The 21,389-nt window shown below is 37.3% G+C and overlaps 1 protein-coding gene across 1 annotated transcript in view; it reads right to left on the reverse strand.

Annotated features, from left to right (window-relative positions):
• pecam1a (platelet and endothelial cell adhesion molecule 1a) overlaps positions 1-21,389 on the reverse strand; it is a 96,027-nt gene that overhangs the window by 8,275 nt on the left and 66,363 nt on the right. Inside the window, exons 11-14 of the mRNA XM_079866103.1 lie at positions 3,545-3,805; positions 2,425-2,694; positions 1,716-2,000; positions 159-428 (exon numbers count right to left, since the gene is read on the reverse strand). Of these exons, the coding sequence (XP_079722229.1) occupies positions 159-428; positions 1,716-2,000; positions 2,425-2,694; positions 3,545-3,805 (1,086 nt within the window). The remainder of the gene's footprint in view (positions 1-158; positions 429-1,715; positions 2,001-2,424; positions 2,695-3,544; positions 3,806-21,389) is intronic.

Below are 21,389 nucleotides of genomic sequence, written 5' to 3' on the forward strand. Positions count from 1 at the left end.
TAATTAATAAAAGCTGCATTAACTGACTGCTTTCTTTAACTTTCATTTGCGTAGAGAAAGTGTTATAGTTCAAAAAATTATATTTCAAAGCAGAGAAGTTCTACTATGGCTTATCAGGGTGAGCAAATGGTGTGTTGGTGTGGTATTTAAAAATGTACCTCCAATCCTGGCAGGCTGACTCCTTTTAATTTCAATGTTGTAATTGGATGCCTCACAGTAGTAGTCGCCTCGCTGGTCTCGTTCTATGGCTTTGATGATATGACTTCCTTCTAAGGATTTGACTTCTTGGCTGGGTAAAGGGAGCCTGTTGTGATACCAGGTAAAGATGATTGGGTAAGTGCCCTTCTGTACACGGCAGGTGAGGGTGAGTTCTGAGCCCTCTGTGACTGTAACGTCCTGTTGCACCAGGACTGGTTTGGACACTGGTACTGATAGACAGACAGAGAAATACCAGCTACTTTAGTCAAGAATAGTAAGAGACAGTTCACGCAAATAATGCTATAGTCCATTCATTTTCTGAAGTTGTCTTTCAGACATCGCCTGCTCTGTCGCAACTTTAAATCCCATTCACTATTCCAGTGTGGAGTCAATGTCATGTCAAATTTGTATCTGAATGTGAACAGGAATGAGATTTCTGATTTCAACTATTTTATGACTTAAGAATAAACAGAGAATGAGTTTAATGGACCACTTTTTCACTGTAAGTAGAAAAAACTGATAACATTGCAGCAGAAAATTACCAGTACATTTTCTGTCAAGTTTCCAGACATTTCCTTCAACCCTAAAGCACAACATAATGCAATGTTAAATTCAAATTAAAGGTAAAACTTTTTTCATATTAACTGAAACACAGTTGTCACGTTCATGTCTTGTTCTGTTTAGTTTAATTATCTTGTTCTGTTTGTTTTCATTGTCTCCTGAGTTCTAGTTCTTTCATTAGTTGTCATGGCGTCGGATTAGTTCACACCTGTTCCCTGTTCCATTGATTTTCATTCCATGTGTATTTAAGCCCTCAGTTTCCTTCAGTTCTTTGTCTTGCCTTAGCGTTAATAGTGGTTGTGTGTTCTCTGACTGTTTATTAAATCTATTAAATTTACTTAAAATGACAATTGTCATCCTGCGTCATGCATCTCTTCTTTGTGTTTATTCCAAGTTAACCGTGACAACAGTGCATTAGGCCATATTGTAATGCCTTTTCTTAATGTTTGTGTGTGTGTGTGTGTGTGTGTGTGTGTGTGTGTGTGTGTGTATGAATAAATAATGACAGAATTTTTTATTTTCATTTTGAACTACCCCTTTAAAAACTTTATAAACTTGTGTTTTGACAATAAACAGATTTAACATGCATTCATAAAGTATGTATCATACTTTATATCATAATTCAAAAAGGAATTGATGTTATCTGTGTTTTACTGCCGCTCTTGTTTATTTCAGCTGAAAACTGCAGTGAATTATATGCATAAGTATCTTTTCAGAGTTTTAAAAAAAAAAATGTAGATAGAGGCTTGTTTTTCCAATTAACTTGTGTGCTGCAAAAAAATCATCAAGACAAACTTTGAATGTTGTCTTGAAAAGCTTTTGCAGTCTGTGCAGAACAGGAATACAATGAATGTAACAGTCATCAAAAATGGTACCGGACACAAAAGTCTATCAGTGATTATGGAATAGGCACACAAATCATTGAGCATGAAGATGTCAGGGTTTGGTCCTCTTACCTATGACTTCTGCTCTAAGGGGATGACTAGTGCTACTGATTGATGTCCCCGGGTTTTGAGCCTGACATGTGAAGCTGTGGATCTCTTCTGGAGAACTGATGTAGTTAATGCTGAAGAGTGCCTTGTCAGCTGCCTCAACCACTCTCCTCTCATCCACTGACTTGCGGGCCTTCAGTAAGGTGTATGTTATTGGAAGCGTTCCATTCTCAGCCTCACACAAAACCTTGAATGGCCGACCAACAATCACCCTATCAACAACACGAATGACTGGGGTAGAAACAGGCACTGGAAAAAAAGAGGGGAGGAAAATGAGAAGCATGAAAAAAGCATTAAGGTGCCTATTCACTAAAGAAAGTGTGTTCTTGCAATGCACCATATCAATTGAAATTCCAAGCATCAATTTGTTATTCCAAGCAGTCAGCTCCTCACTTTAAAAAAAAATAAAAAAATAAAGATTCATGCATTGATGGGTCCATGAAGAACCTTTAACATCCATGGAAACTTTCCATTCCACAGAGTTCTTTAGATTCCCTGTAAGGTGCGTGACTATATTACTAGTTCATCAAACATATTTTGTTATTACTAAGTTATAACATGTTATAATATAGCAATAATGGAAAATGCTTTGTTATAACAATCTATTAATAATGCGGATAATATATGCATGTCCTCTAATACCAAAGATTTGGTAAAAGCATGAACTCTTCACCTTTAGCTTTTAAATCAAGTGGTTGGCTGGTCTTGTTAACTCCTTTAGCCACTGCCATACAGGAGTATTTCCCATTGGTGGCCAGGCTCGCAGTGGCAAAGTAGTTGGCACCTGAATAAATGTGCCGATCTTCTTTCAGAAAAGTATACGTTATGTCCGCTTTTTTGATCTTCTCCGAGGAGGTTACAGCACTGTGGCAGATCATAGTGAAGCGTTCCCCTTCAAAAACCTGATCTGGGCTCATTCTCAAAATCGGCTTCGAGAACAGTTCTAAAGAGTGAACATGGAGTCAGACAAATGTAGTTTATTATCATGCAGTGGAGGGTTATTATAGTTCATAAAATAGTCCATTACTTGAAATAAAATAAACTTTAACTGAAATAAAAAAATAAAAAAAATAAAAAAATAAACTCAAACTAAAACTATACACAAACTAAAACTGAAATTAAAATGACCAAAAACGATGGTCTATACTATATATATATATATATATATATATATATATATATATATATATATATATATATATATATATATATATATATATACATGACAAAAAACACACAACAAAATTACTAAAACTAACCACAATTAAAATGAAAACAGAAAATAAAAACATTCAAAATATGAATAAAATCTCAATGATAGTATAATAGCACTGATGCAGTGTAATTTATTTTACATGTTGTGTATTATAATCATTACTCATCATTATTACTCATTATTACGCATCATTACTCTCTTGGCTAAATAAAATGTATTATTTGTTCATTAATAAATCTATCAATTTTGTTCTGATAAACAAATCAGAACTAAATCTGCATGTGCAGAGCTCTGCACACAGTATAGAATTATGTGCGAAATGTGTGTAAAATATTTTTTAATGGTGAAAATGTTTAACATTCCATTTTCCATTTCAATGTGATATTCCAATTTTCACTGCAAATTCGATGCATAAGTGACATTATTGAAATAGAAAGGCAAACTTTTTTTAATGCAATAATAACAAAAAACAAATAAACCCTTTAATACAACGATATCATTTGGAGATGAAAGTGGACTCTTGATAGCTGAAAGCATTCTAAGATTAGTCAAAATGTGTATGGTTGTGGTTAGTTACCTGTGACATTTAGCCCATAGACGGCCCTCTTTTGCACGCTGCCTTTCTCTGCTTTACACACATATTCCCCTGAATCCTCAGCTCTTACGGTGAGGCTGTGTGTGAACGTTGTGTAAGACTGATGAAGTACGGTGTTGCCTTTGGTAAGGAACAAGTCGAGATCTGAGGAATATTGCACCTGACATTTGATTTGCACCCTGTCACCCTCAACAACATTCGCGTTGGGGGATATGCTTATTTGCGGCCTGATCGCATCAAGATCTGTAAAAAAAAAAAAAAAAAAAAATCAATCTCACTGTCGATGCAAAATATAGTCAGCTGTGGATATGCTCAATAAAGACCCCATGAAATTACTTGCTTAGCTGTATTTTCTTGTGTTGCTATACTTCTTGCCATATCATGGGATTGAGAGGCATTATAACTTTAGGGGCATTATAACTTTACGTTTTATTGGACTAAAATGTACATAATCCATGAGTGAAAGATGATTCAATAATGTTGATATAAATGACCAGCATTTACACTGCCATTCAAAAGTTTGGGCTCTGTAAGATTGTTAATGTTTCTTAAAGAAGCTCTTGTGCTCACCGAATCTGCATTTATTTGATCAATCAATCAGTCATACAATTGAATGCATAATTCTTAAAAGTTAGTTCACCCAAAAATGAAATTTCTGTCATTAATTACTCACCCTCATGTCTTTCTAAACCCGTAAGACCTTCGTTCATCTTCGGAACAGAAATTAAGATATTTTTGATGAAATCCGAGAGCTTTCTGATTCCTTAATGGACATCAACGTCACTGCAACTTTCAAGGGCTAGTAAGATAGTAAAGAAATCTTTAAAATAGTTAATGTGACTACACTGGTTCAACCTTAATGTTATTAAGTGATGAGAATACTTTTTCTGCGCAAAAAAAATCAAAAATTTCTTATCTTCCGTGTCAGATCTCCTACACTATTCACATAGTAAAGTACAGCGCTTACGGGTTATACACCAGAATGCTGGCTAATTATTGGCCGACGCTGGTGATGTGCGCACACGACACATGCGTGTGATGCTGATACAGGAGCTGGCCAATAGTGAGCTGTCGTATTATTCTCGTCGCTTCATAATATTAAGGTTGAACCCCTGTAGTCACATGGACTATTTTAACTATGTCTTTACCACCTTTCTGGGCCTTGAAAGTTGCAGTGGCGTTGCTGCTTATGGCTGGTTTAGAAAGCTCTCGGATTTTCATTAAAAATATCTTCATTTGTGTCCCGAAGATGGACGAAGGTCTTACGGGTTTGGAACGACATGAGGGTGAGAAATGAATGACAGCATTTTTCATTTTTGGGTGAACTAACCCTTAAAAACATATTAAAATAATTTTGAGTGTAGCCAACAGATGTGGACTAAAAGCCACAAAACAACCATTTTGATTTCATGCATGGGTAACAGCAAAATGTACATGAGGTTACCTTGTACAATCACTTTCACAGTGTTGCTTTTGTTGGAGAAGCCCGCGTCAGGATGCATGATAACCACATAGACACAGTGCAGGTAGAAGTCTTTGGGCTTCTGCAAGGTGAGAGTGGTCGTCACAGAGTTGCTCTTACTAGAGGATCGCTTGACCTCCTGATCGTCCTCGTAGAAATAGAAGTTCAGACTGCCCGTCTCCTCTGGTGCGCTGCATGTGGCACTGATGTCTTCCCCCTCAGAAATGATATCAGACTTCACCTTCAGCGTGGGGACTTGAAGGCCTGCATGAGTTTAAAAACTCTTTATTAACCCCTGAACTCACCATAGTCAGTCACATCAACTACAAAATTGTGTGGCAACAACAAAAACCATGCAATATTTGAGATGGTCCTCACTGCAGAACACGAAATCCAGGGGGAGGAGTTGGATCTGGATCCAACCTTACATATACCTAAACCTACCCATCTCCACCCCCTGACCCCTAAACCCACCCCTAAACCTACCAATCTCCACTCCTTAGATCTAGATCCAACTCCGCCCCCCGGATCTCGTGTACTGCAGTGAGGTGCTACTGAAATATTTTCCAAATCCAAAAAGATCTCAAACATTATTGGTGTGAATTTAAAAATAAATAAAAAAATAGTCACAAACATGTGTGGTTAATATATATATATATATATATATATATATATATATATATATACACATATATATATATATATATATATATATATATATATATATATATATATATATATATATATATATATATAGTCTACACCTGTTAAAACAGCTGTTTTCAGTGACATTGCAGAGGTTGCAACTGTTACAATAAACATGCAATGATTCTGATATGATTTATTTCCTTTTTTACATCACAAAAAAACAGCTGTTTTAACAGGGGTGTGTAGACTTTTATATCCACTGCAAGTGGACAGCAACAGCTGCTAAAATAGAATTAGCATCAGTTATGTAACTAACCTGTGACTCTGAGTGCCTGACTGGTGCTTGTCTTGATCTTGTCGTAGATGCGGACGGCGCACTGGTAGCGACCCGAGTTGAACACCCTGGCTGGAGATAAACTGCGCTCCACCACTGAGGCGCTGGTATTTTTGGAGTACATGACCTGATCGTCCTGCAGGAAGCTGAAGGTGTATGTCAGCGGCTGGGGGAGGCTGTGACTGACTTTGGCCTCACAATGCAAGGTTAGGTTAGTGCCACTCGCCACATTATTACCAGGAAGCACAGTCAACGTCACCTGATCAATGGTGAATGCTGCTCAGAAAGACCCAGAGATAAAACACACACACACATTTGTTTCACTATATTAGAGAGAACATTGCATAGACTTCCATTGATTTTATGTCAAAATATCTACCACTAAACCTACACCCATCATAGAAACAAAACACTAGATTCAAAACAAAACACGTCTTGGCCAATTTATAAGCCTTTGTAGTGTCTGGACGAAATCACAATGACTTTCTAAACTTCAGAATGCTTTTAACCTATTCATGCATTCATGTAAATCACAGGCCTAGCGCAAATGAGTCTGGATCAAATTACCCCATTGTCACTTTAGTGGCATGGCAGAGGCTAAACAGAAACGTTTAAGATTGTTTGCCCCTGCCTTAAGGTGATTTGATTTTTGTGATATTTGCCATTCTGTGATCTGCTGTCTAGTTTCATTTATTAAAACCCATTATGCACTTGATTGTCTCTGTCTGATGCTCACCTAACAAAGTCTCTTAAATGTTCTAATAGAACAGAAACGTTATTCTTCATGACCAGAAGAATAACCTCTCTTGAGAGTTGATAAGAAGATCGTACTGTCGGTTCGGTGGACGAACAGATTATTCTATGTGAAATTAATTCTGTTAAAGGTTATTCTGAAAATTGATCTAGCCTATCTATATATTCATAATTTATTATAATTCGTTGTAATTAATTATCCATATTTATAGATACAAATACATGGGCTATGTATTCCCTTTTTGGACGATTTAAAGTAGGTAGGCAATAATTGAGCATAACCAGTAGGCTATGATTAATTATTAAATTTTGAGCTAATTCGCTACACCTTTTTAATTAATGAGGACCAGTAAAATGTCCTCACTAGTCGCTTGTCATAACATTTTATTAAATAACTGTAGACATTTAGCCCTCACAAGTATAGCCAAACCTGTGCGCACACACACACACACACACACACACACACACACACACACACACACACACACACACACACTTGATCCCCTAACTCTGACCCTACCCTTCACAGAAAACTTTCTACATTTTCACATTTTCAAAAAAACATCACTTAGTGTGATTTATAAGCTGTCTTGCTCATGGACCAAACAATGTCCCCTGAAGGACAAGGATTTCAGATATTGCCATATTTGTAGGGACATTTTGTCCCCATAATATAGGATTTACCTGAACCACTGACACACACGCATGCACACGCGCACACACACACACACACACACACACACACACACACACACACACACACACACACACACACACGCACACACACACACACACCATGTCAAAGACATTCCATGGCGGGTGTGGGCTTGTCAAAGACATTCCATATTTCATCAATAAAAAAACGTAAAAATTAAAACATTAATGAAGCAACTCCCGACAGCAACATAGTGTCGGCCCAGATCCGGCCCACATCTGGTACACGTAGATTCCACACGGCCCAGATATGTTGGATCTGGGCCTTCATGTTGCTGTCTGGGACAGAATATAAACAGATCATAAAATTGTGGGAGTCAAAACAGCAAAAAAAAAAAAAAAAGTGTTAGAATATTAACTTTTATAAATAATTAGATAGCGTATTAACTTTTATAAATATAATAGAATATAATAGAATATGAACTTTTATAAATAATTATATAAATAATTATATATAAATAATATTATTAATATCATATTAATACAATTTGAATAATTTTGTATACTTGTGAAACATTGTGTCTTTGAAAGGTGCATTATAATTCCAAAAATATTTCATAGTTTTATATATTATTATACAATTATTTTACACATTTATTATTGACATTTCGTTGTCTGCAGTGTTACACAATAGATGGCTATTTAAAAGTAATCATAAAAGCTTTTAAACATTTCTGTTTGAAGAGATTATGCAAATTTATTGCACTCTCAAAAACACATGTTGGGTCTGAGATAATTTTAGCTAATTCTAGTTAAATCTGCTGTGAATTCTGCAAATTTCCTGTCACACGTTTAAAGTGTCTTTAAGGTAATCATATAAATTATATTTAATCAGTAAAACATAATTTATTGTAATTTATATTGAAACTTCTATGTAATATATTGAAATAAATTTGTAATCACACATTGTTACATGGTGAAGTATTTAAAAATATATTAACTTTAAATGTAAAATTGAATAACACACTAAAGATAAAATCATAATCAAGTACTTTACATGTGCTTTAGTATGTTAGTCAACACATCAAAATAAGTGTACTTCTTTAAAGCACGACAAAATATTATTGAAACAATGATTTAAAATGTACTTTTAATTTGACGTTATTACTAAGTGCATGTTTTAAAGGCCTATTTAAGTGTGTTAAGAAACAGTCATGAAAGTGTCTCTCTTTAAGTACACTTAAGTGGCTTTTATTTGAGTAATATTATATTATATGCAAGTACATGTTTTAAACTATTCTTTTAAGATTTGAAGTACACTACAATCTATTAAGTGCACTTATTTAACACAAGGGGTGAATTCTGGGATTGTCTTCTCAGTGAAGGGTAAAGCGATGAAAACTTCTAACGAGTCTTCCTCTCGGTATGTTTACTTTGAGCAGAACTTTTCCTGAAGTCTTAAAGAAGGCCACACTGACAGTGTGGAGAGAGCAGTGGCGTTCCACAAGAGGAAGGAAGGAAAGCACATAAACAAACACAAAACATTATTCCCTGAGGAGCACAGAGCCTGCATTTCTGGTGCACAACTCTCGTCCTGGCCAACAAACACAACCAGAGTTCTCCGCTGTACACGCCAGCCCAATAAACACCACTAAAATCTGATTAAACAAGTATAATCCGAACCCAAATTTAATGGTGGTGGGTTGATTAGAAAGCGACAGTGTTTGTGGGTTGGATTCTGCATCACTGATCTTGTTTGAGCCTCTAATTAAACGCAGACTAAACATCTTGCTATTATACGAAGCGCAAACTTCCTGTGAGCGGCTAAACAGTCCGTGACAAAATATCTCTGAAGGATCAAAGCATCCAAGCGAATCACAGATCTGCTCTGACTAAAAATACATCCAAGAAGTCCCAGAAAAGCACAGAACTGTCATGATATTTCACTGCTCCCTTTGCCCAACTATATAAATCAAGCGGTCAGGTGAATCTGAGAGAGGTAAAAATAACTCAACAGCCCCAAAACTGTCGTTGTGACCGAAACCGTTTCCCTCACATGCAAATAAAACGTAAACTGAACTGAGGACTTACCTGCCTGTGTGTCGGCCGCTTGCCCTGCGGATGAGAGCAAAAGTGAGAAAGAGGTGAGACAAATGAATAAAAAGAGGATGAGATGATGATGGTCTGAATCTGTCCGGAGTGTCCTTACACAGAGCGCTCAGGCCGAGCCAGAGAAGACACACGCTCATCTTCACAGGTGAGTGTTCATGAATGTGAAGGACGTTGAGGATGGAGAGAAGGGTGGAATGCTCGCACTTATCACATGGAACCGCCTTTCTTTGTTTAACGTGGATCAGGAAACGTGTTCCTTCCTCAGGATGTGTGAATATGAATGCTTGGTTCGTCCAGGTCCTTGAAAACATTGCCATTCTGTTTATGGCTTCAAAGGCCTCCTGTTTCAGTGCTGAAGACATCACAGCGATATATACGATTAAGAAGATGATCAACGGTGTGGCATCCGTCCAGCACAATCACCAAAAGTACCATGGTAGCACTCCTTGTTTAGTTTTTTTTTGGCCATGGTACCATGATATCAAATTTCTTGACATGGTAACTATGGTTATACCGTGTATTCATTAGACATTTTTAGATATTGCTATGGTTTTGAACACATACCATAGAAAAAACACAAATTCTTACTGTGCTGCTCACTGCAGAGCCAAATGACGTCTATCTCCCCCTCACTGGACATAATGGGTGGAGCTTAACCTAGTCCAGCTCCACCTCTCTGAACCTACTGGGTGGAGTTATGTTTAGCAATAGGGTTATTATGGGTACGGTTAGAGTGTGGTTGAACTGTCAAGCTCTGCCATTTTGTTCTGCTGTGAACAGCCTCTCCATTTTTTGACATGCACCATGGTAATAAATTCCATATTTTTGGGCATGGTAATTCCATGTTTTTGGCCGATGTTATTTTACTATTATGCATATTAAAGCAACACTAAAGAACTTTTCCTCTTCGGTCACTTCGGTTGTAAGCGGAATTGCCCGGCTTTAGAATGAACGATGTCCACAGACAAGGTAGAGTATGTCACATGATATTATGAAAGTATGATGTATTGCGACATCAGAAACGAAGAAAAACTAAATAATGACTATTGTAACACTTACTGTAAAGCAAGTCAAATTTGTAGTTTCTTATGTCTCATTCGAACTACAGAAACTCGACCCGATCTGGCAAACTTGCATAGTGTGGTTATAGCAGATAAAGGCCCACAAAGCCAATGCAGAAGTGCCTTTCACCCTGTTACGACTTAATGAACCACTAAAAACGATTTTGGAAACATTATTTTAAGGTTAAAAAATTGTTTGTATTTTTACACTTTCAGTTTTCATTTTAATTTTAGTTAAAGTTTTAGTAATTTCTTTTATGTATGTTATTTCGTCATATTCTATTTAGCTTGGATTTGTTTTAGTTTTAGTTGTAGTTGGCTAGTTTTAGTACTTAAGCTTAAAACTTGTTTTATTTCAGTTAGTCACCAAGGCAATGGTTCTACTTTTCTTTTTTTTTAATAAGTTTAAGTTTTTGCCATCTAGTTTTTAATTTTAATTTCTGCTTTATTTCAATTAACAGTTAATAGTTTTAGTTTACAATAACAACACTGTTTGTGGTGGTGTGTACCATGGTATTACTGTGTTTTCAGGCATGTTTTGGTTGCACTTTATTTTACAGTACGTGCACTTTCAGTGTACTTACAGTGTAAGAAAGTGCTGAGTTATATAAGGTAACTGCATGGGTTAAGGTTAAGTTTAGGGGTAGGTTCAGGGTTAGTACTTAGTTATTACCCAGTTATTGCAATTATTACAATAGTATGTACATGCGAAACAGGCCTGTAAAATAAAGTGCTACCCATGTTTCCATTACAATACCATTGATGCATGTTCTATGTACTACTATGCATTTTATATTTATAGTACTATTTAGTTTTTGGATATTGCACCATAGTAAAATGATGTAACATGCTATTACTGTGTTGTACCATGGTAGAACTTATCCAAAAACCATGTATTTTTGTTTTGACATCCATCATGGTATTATTATGTCTCTTGAACATGGTACAATGACAATACCATATATTTGTGGACATGTACTATGGTATTTTAAAGTATGTCATGTATAAGTATTATCATAGGTCTGGTACAATCACTTTACTTTACAGTACTCTTTTGTAAGCGAATTAGACTTAAAATGATAAAGTCAGCATGAAATCAAAATGGTCCATTCTTATTTTTTATGGTATATTGCATTATTTATTATAAATGAATTATCCGTGCACATCTTTTTTTTTTTTTTACTGGTGTTTACCATGTTTACTGGCACGAGGGCGGGGCAACCTGTCACTCACATGAGATCCACCAATAGTGAACCACAACCATCCAAATTAATTCCCCATGGACAAAATCAAGCCCCGACCTATATTTTTTCATCTTTGAGAAGCTGTTTCACCCAGATATACGTCACAATAGGAAAGAATTTCGCAAAAAGTCATACTCATCTTTTGTCAGATCTATAGAAAGAATAGCCTCTGCAGTGACCCTGACACCACAAGCCATGTTGGGCACATGACAGAAAGTCTGTGATTAAAATCGTTCAAAGAGAATGAGTTAAAGCCAAATGTCAGTGCTTCTTGATTTCAAGGTTCTGATTCTGATTGTCAGATAAGAGTATCTGTCTCACTGGCCAATGAGCACTGCTGTTAGGTTGCAGTATGCGAGTTTGGCCACTAGATGTTGCTCTAAGTTTGCAGTGAGGATATTGGGTGCAGTGAGACTGTGTACAGTCTATAAAGAGGCAGAGGTTTGTGTTGATGTTAAATTAGTATAATGCTTCATCTCTACATTATCAGAGACAAGAACTGAGTAAAAAAATTCTTTCTTTCTCTACACTCCTAAATTACTTGTCAAAACAAGCTGTGATGCCTTGGATGAGATAATGAATTGAAGCTGTCACATTCACCGCATTTGTGTGACGCTTTTGAGCGAAAGCCTCTGTTCATGGCAGTTTATTTCCTCACTTGCCTGAGGGAACTCCTGAATTAACAGTGCTAAATGATTCATGCTGTATGTTTGAGTATAATTGGGCGTCTACCTTGCCACGCCAGCACACATCAGCACACCAGTTTAGTCTTTTTCAGTGAATTAGCTCACCATTAGCACACCATTCCAAACACAGGATGTCCTGCTGCCCACATGAAAAAAGATGTCATGATCACAAAATCAGAGCACATTCAGCACAATGAAGAATCAGTGACCAACACTAATACTCTATTGTCTTTCTGCTTTAGCTGCCTGTTAAACTCTATTTTAGTAGCACGGCTCTTCTGCAGCACATGGAAATTTAGATTTAGATGGGCTTGTTATCGTGTGACACAATGTAATGCCTTTTATCGCATGGAAAAGGGGCTCACGGCCACGACACACATGAACCATGTGTTGCCTCATGAACACAGCAGAGACTGTCAATAGTCTGTCTATAACAAAAGTGCTCAGCAAAATCCTGAAACAGCTTATCTCAATAGCTTTATTTTAACAGCACTGGAGCACCATCAATAACATATATATATATATATATATATATATATATATATATATATATATACACACACACACACACACACACACACACACAAAAAAGCTTGGGGTTGGTAAGAGGTGTTCATTTTAAAAACATTAAAGGGACACTGTGTGGGATTTTCTCCCATCTAGTGGTGAAATTGTATTTTGCAATCAAACAAATAGTGCTCTCTAGCGCCTCGCTTTTTCAAATGCGTGTTGCATCTACGGTAGCCATTATGTACCAAAAAGCTATGACAGGATGTCCTCTAATAGCACTTCATCGAGTTTTAAGTCAGTTGTTTACAGTAAAATCTCACTGTCAAATTTACTAAACAAAAAGTACAATTCTGTGATTTGCTTTGAGTGATTTTATGTGTTTTTGCACATAATGCTATAGTGGAGATATGTTAGTGTTTTATTGATCTGTTAGGATTTAAAGGGTTTCTGTTGAGTTTTGTGTGTCACCATTGTGCTGAAGAGTAGAGCCTGAGCTAAACGTGATTATATAATGTAACGCTAGCCAAAGGATGACAGAAAAAAAATCGTATGCTGCTTTAATTGCGTTAAATATTTTTAACGCGTTAAACTGAAAAACATTAACCGCACGCGGCAAGACGGACGTTATGACAATGTTTTCGTGTGTATTTGACTGTAAGCGCAAAAATAGGCAGCTTTATGTGGACGCACTGTGGACGCACTGGGAATGAGGCACGGGAATAAAATCACGCGCAAGCGCAACCTCCGCAATTCAACGCCGAAAACTTATGATTTGAATTTTTATTATAAATTTGTGCGCATTGTTTGTTGTTATTAGAGACTTCCGACGATCCGAGATTGATGGTAAAAATGTTTTTTTTTTTTACACATTTTAGCAATTTTTAAATGTTTGATGTTTTTTACACGGCACCCCTGCTCTCGCCAGAAGGCACCCCAGGGTGCCGCGTCACCCCGGTTCGGAAACGCTGGTCTATAGGCCTATAGGCTAATATTAGGCTACACAACCAGCAATGAAAAAAAAAAAGCCTGTAATTAAGACCGTAACATTGACTTACCTGTCGAGAAGAAAGCAGGCAACTTCAGCGTCTCTTTTGAAAGCTTTCTCCTGCATTAGCTATCCCGACATTATAACCCTTGTTTTTGTAATCACCGGTCACGTTTACTTTTACGGTCTTATTGTGGACTTTTTCGACGAAGAGGACTCGTTATCCTGTGACTTAACCGTGCAGTGCAGCCTTTTAAACTTGCCGGGGCAGTGACAAAAGCGCCTCTCACTGCTCCGCTCCGTTTCTGCTGGATTCCGTCACGTGACGCGGGCTCTGAACGAAAACGCGTTGTGGAAACGCGTTGGCCTAGTACTTTTTGTCCCTCTCTGCTATTATAGTTTTTCAAGATGGCGGAACTACATGGAAGCCTCCGTGGACCTACCCGTCCAATGTATATAAAGATAATAAATTCTTCGTTTATGAGGATAAGTCAGATCATTGGCAGAGGTATTTGTACACCATTGAGGACATATTTATGAATAAAAATATTGATTTTAGATAATAAAATACCTAAAAAGTTACACATTGTCCCTTTAATGAACAATACTTCTACAGCATTTATTAATCTTAGTTAATATTAAGCTCAACGTTTTATAATACATCCAAAGTTGTATCTGTAAACATGCACTAACATGAACACAAATATTTTATTAACTAACATTAACAAAGGCTATTGTTAGTTCATATTAATGCATAAACAAATGAGACCTTATTGTAAAGTGTTACCAAAAATTAAATACAATTAAAATAAAATACCTAAAATAATGCAAACAACTAACATTCGGCTGCATATAAAGAAACAAAATGCATGTACCATGGATAAATAAAATGGAATCGCCTCTGCACGGACAAGGAAATTATTTTAATCAAACCATTGATGAAAATAATACGATAACAAAAAATGCTAGTTATTAATAACGCATCAATGTTTTTGCAACCAAAAAAAAAAAAAAAAAAAAAAACTTATTAATATTACAGTAATAGTAAACATCTTTAATATTAGGCTGTTATGTCTTGTCATGTTATGTCTTGTTCCTGATCTTTCTCTCTACTCTGTCTCCCTCTGCTGTTTTTTTTTTTTTTGGGTTACTTTCTCTTTCCCTTCTCCCTTCCTCCAGCTGTTCCTAATCTTCTCTGACTACCTCGATTACTCTCATTCCACCTGTTCCCTCTTCCCTCTGATTTCTCTCTCTGTTTCTGCTTCTTTCTTTGTCGGATTCTCACTTGTGTTTCTCATGCAAGAAGCAAACTAGTCCTGTTTGTCTCTGTCCGAGTCCTGTCCTGTCGGCATCCGCCTGGTGAGCGCGATCTATACCATACTAATCATCTTGTTCTTTGTAATCTGTCCAGTTCATCTGTTGCTGAAAGAGATCTGGTAACCGCAGTTGTTATTTGAGCCTTTTCATCACTGAGAGACCCGCAGCCTGTCGCCGCAAACACAGTCTTCTCTGCCTGCTGCCTAAAGAGACTCTTTTTGAAGTTTTATGAGATTTCTTTTGCTAAAGTATTTTTTGTTTTATATCGCCCTCTCTGCTAGGCGGCGAGCTACATAGGCCTACCGTGCACCCCCCCCACCTCCCAACAAAACCATACTTTTTTGAAAGGTCTGGATGTGTAGAATATGAATCTGAATGTTAACATTGAAAATTTTGGGTTGCACTACCTGTTTTAGCCCTGTGAATAGGGAAACCCTAAAAAACGATTTTAAGCGATTTTAACACATCGAGATTGTCCTAGTCAATCAGAACAGCTTTTAGGTGACCCAATACACACTCAAACTTAACATATGATGACTTAGGTCAAAAACCTACCATGCTGCTTATTGGTAGGTGTCTAAAATTAACATAGGTAAGGCTTTATGTCGATATAATGAGCCCATTTCAAGGCCACGACCTAGATTCGCCTATCATGCACCCCAACCCCCTCCCCTTAAAAAAAATCATGCTTTTCTGAAAGGTCTGTATGTGTAGAATATGAATCTGAATGTTAACATTGACATTGTTGGGATACACTAACTGTTTTAGCCCTGTGAATAGGGAAACCCTAATAAACGATTTTAACACGTCGAGATTGGCCTAGTCAATCAGAGCAGCTTTTAGGTGACCCAATACTCTTACTACACTAAATTGATAATTACTTTAAATAGTTGTTTTTAATTATTTTTAATTTAATATAGTTAAGGCCTTGTATGGATATAATCGATCAAGGACCATTTCCATAGCATCAGTTAATATGCTAACGTGCTAACATTCCAACATATCAAAGCTGACTACGAAATTATTCACAGCTCCTCCTCACCCTCCCCATCTTTATTTAATATAATTGACCCCTCTTACTACATTGATAGTTACTTTAAATAGTTGTTTTTAATTATTTTTAATTTAATATAGTTAAGGCCTTGTATGGATATAAAATAATATCCTTTATAAAATATATTATGGATATAATGCAAGATTAGCCAGAATGAAAGAAATACGTGACAAGAGATTAACTGAACCACTGGAATCTGCTCACAGAATGAATGTAACCTGTGAACTTATACCAGACACCATTACAGAAGGTGATGGATATCACAGAGAATGCTACCAAATATTTGATACAGAAAATAAATACAGTGGGGCAAAAAAGTAATTAGTCAGCCACCAATTGTGCAAGTTCTCCCACTTAAAAAGATGAGAGAGGCATGTAATTTTCATCATAGATACACTTCAACTATGAGAGACAAAATGAGAGAAAAAAAGTCCAGAAAATCACATTGTAGGATTTTTAAAGAATTTATTTGCAAATTATGGTGGAAAATAAGTATTTGGTCAATAACAAAAGTTAATCTCAATACTTTGTTATATACCCTTTGTTGGCAATGACAGAGGTCAAACGTTTTCTGTAAGTCTTCACAAGGTTTTCACACACTGTTGCTGGTATTTTGGCCCATTTCTCCATACAGATCTCCTCAGCAGTGATGTTTTGGGGCAGTCTCTGGGCAACACGGACTTTCAACTCCCTCCAAAGATTTTTTTATGGGGTTGAGATCTGGAGACTGGCTAGGCCACTCCAGGACCTTTAAATGCTTCTTACAAAACCACTCCTTTGTTGCCCGGGCGGTGTGTTTGGGATCATTGTCTTGCTGAAAGACCCAGCCACGTTTCATCTTCAATGCCCTTGATGATGGAAGGATGTTTTCACTCAAAATCTCACGATACATGGCCCCATTCATTCTTTCCTTTACATGGATCAGTCGTCCTGGTACCTTTGCAGAAAAACAGCCCCAAAGCATGATGTTTCCACCCCCATGCTTCACAGTAGGTATGGTGTTCTTTCTCCTCCAAACACGACTTGAGTTTTTACCAAAAAGTTCTATTTTGGTTTCATCTGACCATATGACATTCTCTCAATCCTCTTCTGGATCATCCAAATGCTCTCTAGCAAACTTCAGACTGGCCTGGACATGTACTGGCTTAAGCAGGGGGACACGTCTGGCACTGCAGGATTTGAGTCCCTGGCGGCGTAGTGTGTTACTGATGGTAGCCTTTGTTACTTTGGTCCCAGCTCTCTGCAGGTCATTCACTAGGTCCCCCCGTGTGGTTCTGGAATTTTTGCTCACCGTTCTTGTGATAATTTTGACCCCACGGGGTGAGATCTTGCGTGGAGCCCCAGATCGAGGGAGATTATCAGTGGTCTTGTATGTCTTCCATTTTCTAATATTTGCTCCCACAGTTGATTTCTTCACACCAAGCTGCTTACCTATTGCAGATTCCGTCTTCCCAGCCTGGTGCAGGTCTACAATTTTGTTTCTGGTGTCCTTTGACAGCTCTTTGGTCTTGGCCATAGTGGAGTTTGGAGTGTGACTGTTTGAGGTTGTGGACAGGTGTCTTTTATACTTAAAACGAGTTCAAACAGGTGCCATTAATACAGGTAACGAGTGGAGGACAGAGGAGCCTCTTAAAGAAGAAGTTACAGGTCTGTGAGAACCAGAAATCTTGCTTGTTTGTAGGTGACCAAATACTTATTTTACAGAGGAATTTACCAATTAATTCATTAAAAATCCTACTATGTGATTTTCTGGATTTTTTTTCTCATTTTGTCTCTCATAGTTGAAGTGTACCTATGATGAAAATTACAGGCCTCTCTCATCTTTTTAAGTGGGAGAACTTGGACAATTGGTGGCTGACTAAATACTTTTTTGCCCCACTGTACCACAAATCCTGTAGAGTCCAATATACACAAAATTTAGAAAAATTGAGAAGTGCAAGCACAGAAAACAAGGCCAAACAAATCCAAATAGTAGAAGCTCACGGTGAGACATTTGGTGCTGTATCTCGAGTTATTGACAAGGAAATCATCGGCAGCAACAAAATGATGAAATTGACTGATCTGACCAAAATCTACATAGCTCATCTAGGATGCACAAACTTGCCTCAGCACCAAATGCCTCACCGTGAGCTTCTACTAGTTGGATTTGTTTGCTTGCACTTCTCCATTTTTCTAAATTTTGTGTATATTGGACTCTACAGGATTTGTGGTATTTAGCTTCTGTAGCAAATAGATCCTTTCCTCTAATTCTGCGAAGCAAATTTTCATCAAATTTTTGTTCTGCAACTTTGAGGACTGTTCTCCACCCATCACACTCAAACTCTCTTAACCCCTCATTCGTCCATATCCCTTTCTTTTGTACCTTCTTCCGTGTAATTGAGTTGCAGAATATACAGTCAGGTGTGAAGAGCACCTTGTCACCAGTTGAGGCCCTCTGACTTTGCCTTGAACTTGCTGCTAATAGTTCAGGCTTCTGGTCGAGTCTTTTGAGATTCATGGTGAATCTTTGGTAGCATTCTCTGTGATATCCATCACCTTCTGTAATAGTGTCTGGTATAAGTTCACAGGTTACAGTCATTCTGTGAGCAGATTCCAGTGGTTCAGCTAATCTCTTGTCACGTATTTCTTTCATTCTGGCTAATCTTGCATCAGAATCTACGTTTGCCCATAATTGCAAGAGTGGTCTATATACAAGACCAGGGACATGCACAATGCATCTGGACTTTGGTTTTGTCCCATGACATACCCTATGCCTTGAAGGACCTGCAGTCACTTGGCCCACTGACTCATGTCTTTACTCAGGCATAACTGAGCAGTTCAACTATGTTGAAGAAACCAACTACATAACCGACTAGATTATCTATGTGTGTGAGGTGTGTGTGTGTGTGTGTGTGTGTGTGTGTGTGTGTGTGTGTGTGTATAAGCTACTGGACGTCTAAAATTTCCCTTTGGGATGAATAAAGTATATATCTATCAATCTATCAAATGTAATCTAAAATAATTAAAAACAAATATTTAAAGTAAGCATCAATGTAGTGTAGTAAGAGGGGTCAATTATATTAAATTGTAAACTAAAATATTCAAACATCGAGCAATTCAGTGAAACAAATTTCTTGCTGTATAGGCAGAGGATGCAGACTTGGAGTATCTGTCTGTGTGAGTAAGAACAGTCTTTCAGGACAGTCTGCCTGACACAGAGGAAACTGTTAATGAAAATTAAAAAAATATCTTATTTTGTCATTGGATGAACAACCCAGACAGGTTTCTGATTTGTCAATGAAATTACTTCGATGGAAAGGGTAATGAGGGTTGGAATGTTAGCACGTTAGCATATTAACTGATGCTATGGAAATGGTCCTTGATCGATTATATCCATACAAGGCCTTAACCATATTAAATTAAAAATAATTAAAAACAACTATTTAAAGTAATTATCAATTTAGTGTAGTAAGAGTATTGGGTCACCTAAAAGCTGCTCTGATTGACTAGGCCAATCTCGACGTGTTAAAATCGTTTATTAGGGTTTCCCTATTCACAGGGCTAAAACAGTTAGTGTATCCCAACAATGTCAATGTTAACATTCAGATTCATATTCTACACATACAGACCTTTCAGAAAAGCATGATTTTTTTTCAGGGGAGGGGGTTGGGGTGCATGATAGGCGAATCTAGGTCGTGGCCTTGAAATGGGCTCATTATATCGACATAAAGCCTTACCTATGTTAATTTTAGACACCTACCAATAAGCAGCATGGTAGGTATTTGACCTAAGTCATCATATGTTAAGTTTGAGTGTGTATTGGGTCACCTAAAAGCTGTTCTGATTGACTAGGACAATCTCGATGTGTTAAAATTGCTTAAAATCGTTTTTTTAGGGTTTCCCTATTCACAGGGCTAAAACAGGTAGTGCAACCCAAAATTTTCAATGTTAACATTCAGATTCATATTCTACACATCCAGACCTTTTAAAAAAGTATGGTTTTGTTGGGAGGTGGGGGGGGTGCACGGTAGGCCTATGTAGCTCGCCGCCTATGCGGGTTGCCTGTTTTTGCCATTATCTCTCAAGAAGAGGATTTGTGTTCTACATTATTGCCACCCTGTATTCTCATTAAAGACTCTATTTTTGTTAATTCGCTATTGGGTCCTCTCTTAACTGCATAACACTTACTGTTTCAAATGGCATCATTGCTGTTAGCTGCACTTGCTGAAGCTGTAGAGAACTAACGTTAAACTGTTATTAATCAACTCAACGGTTGCTGAAGAATGCAACTACACCAAATAATTTACAACTTTTTATTACAATAGTGTATACAATTATAATAATATGACAGTCCCAATAGCTTTTAATGTTTTGCATTGCTGTTTGATCGCGCGCGATGAAGCTGAAGAGAACTTTTCAAGCAGGTTGTTTAAATCAAGGAAACGCATCCTGTTTGAGATTAATCAGATATTTATATTTCATAAACGTAATATGAATGAACAAGCGAACTTGACTGCTGGCCAGGACGTGTAATCCCTGTTCTGGACGCGCTATTTCCACAACAACGCGCTGAAACACGGCAACTAAGCCCAGAAAATTCACAACGTTTTATTACAATAGTGTTCTCAATATAATGTCATGTATATGACAGTCCCAATATCTAGTTATAAATGTGCGTTGCTGTTTAAGCTGCGCACGCTAAAAATAAAGATGATCACCAGTATTACGTGCTTTACTGCATTGTTAATTAACTCAACCAAACGCATCCTATATTAGATTAATCAGATACTGTATAGGCTATACAAACTAAATTAACATATCACAACTTACAATGGCACAAAATGCTGCAAATGCTCAAGCGAACTTGTCTGTGACTCTGTGAAGTCTTGACTCGGTGGACGTGTTCTTTCCGCCACAACGCGCTCATCGCGCTGAAACACTGGCGAACACGAATTCACAACATTCTTTTACAAGCGTGTTCTTATTATAATGTTATGAAGCCTATTTGGGCTGCACATGTTGCACTGA

The sequence above is a fragment of the Squalius cephalus genome (assembly GCF_949319135.1).
Source record: "Squalius cephalus genome assembly, chromosome: 1".
Lineage (NCBI taxonomy): Eukaryota > Metazoa > Chordata > Actinopteri > Cypriniformes > Leuciscidae > Squalius > Squalius cephalus.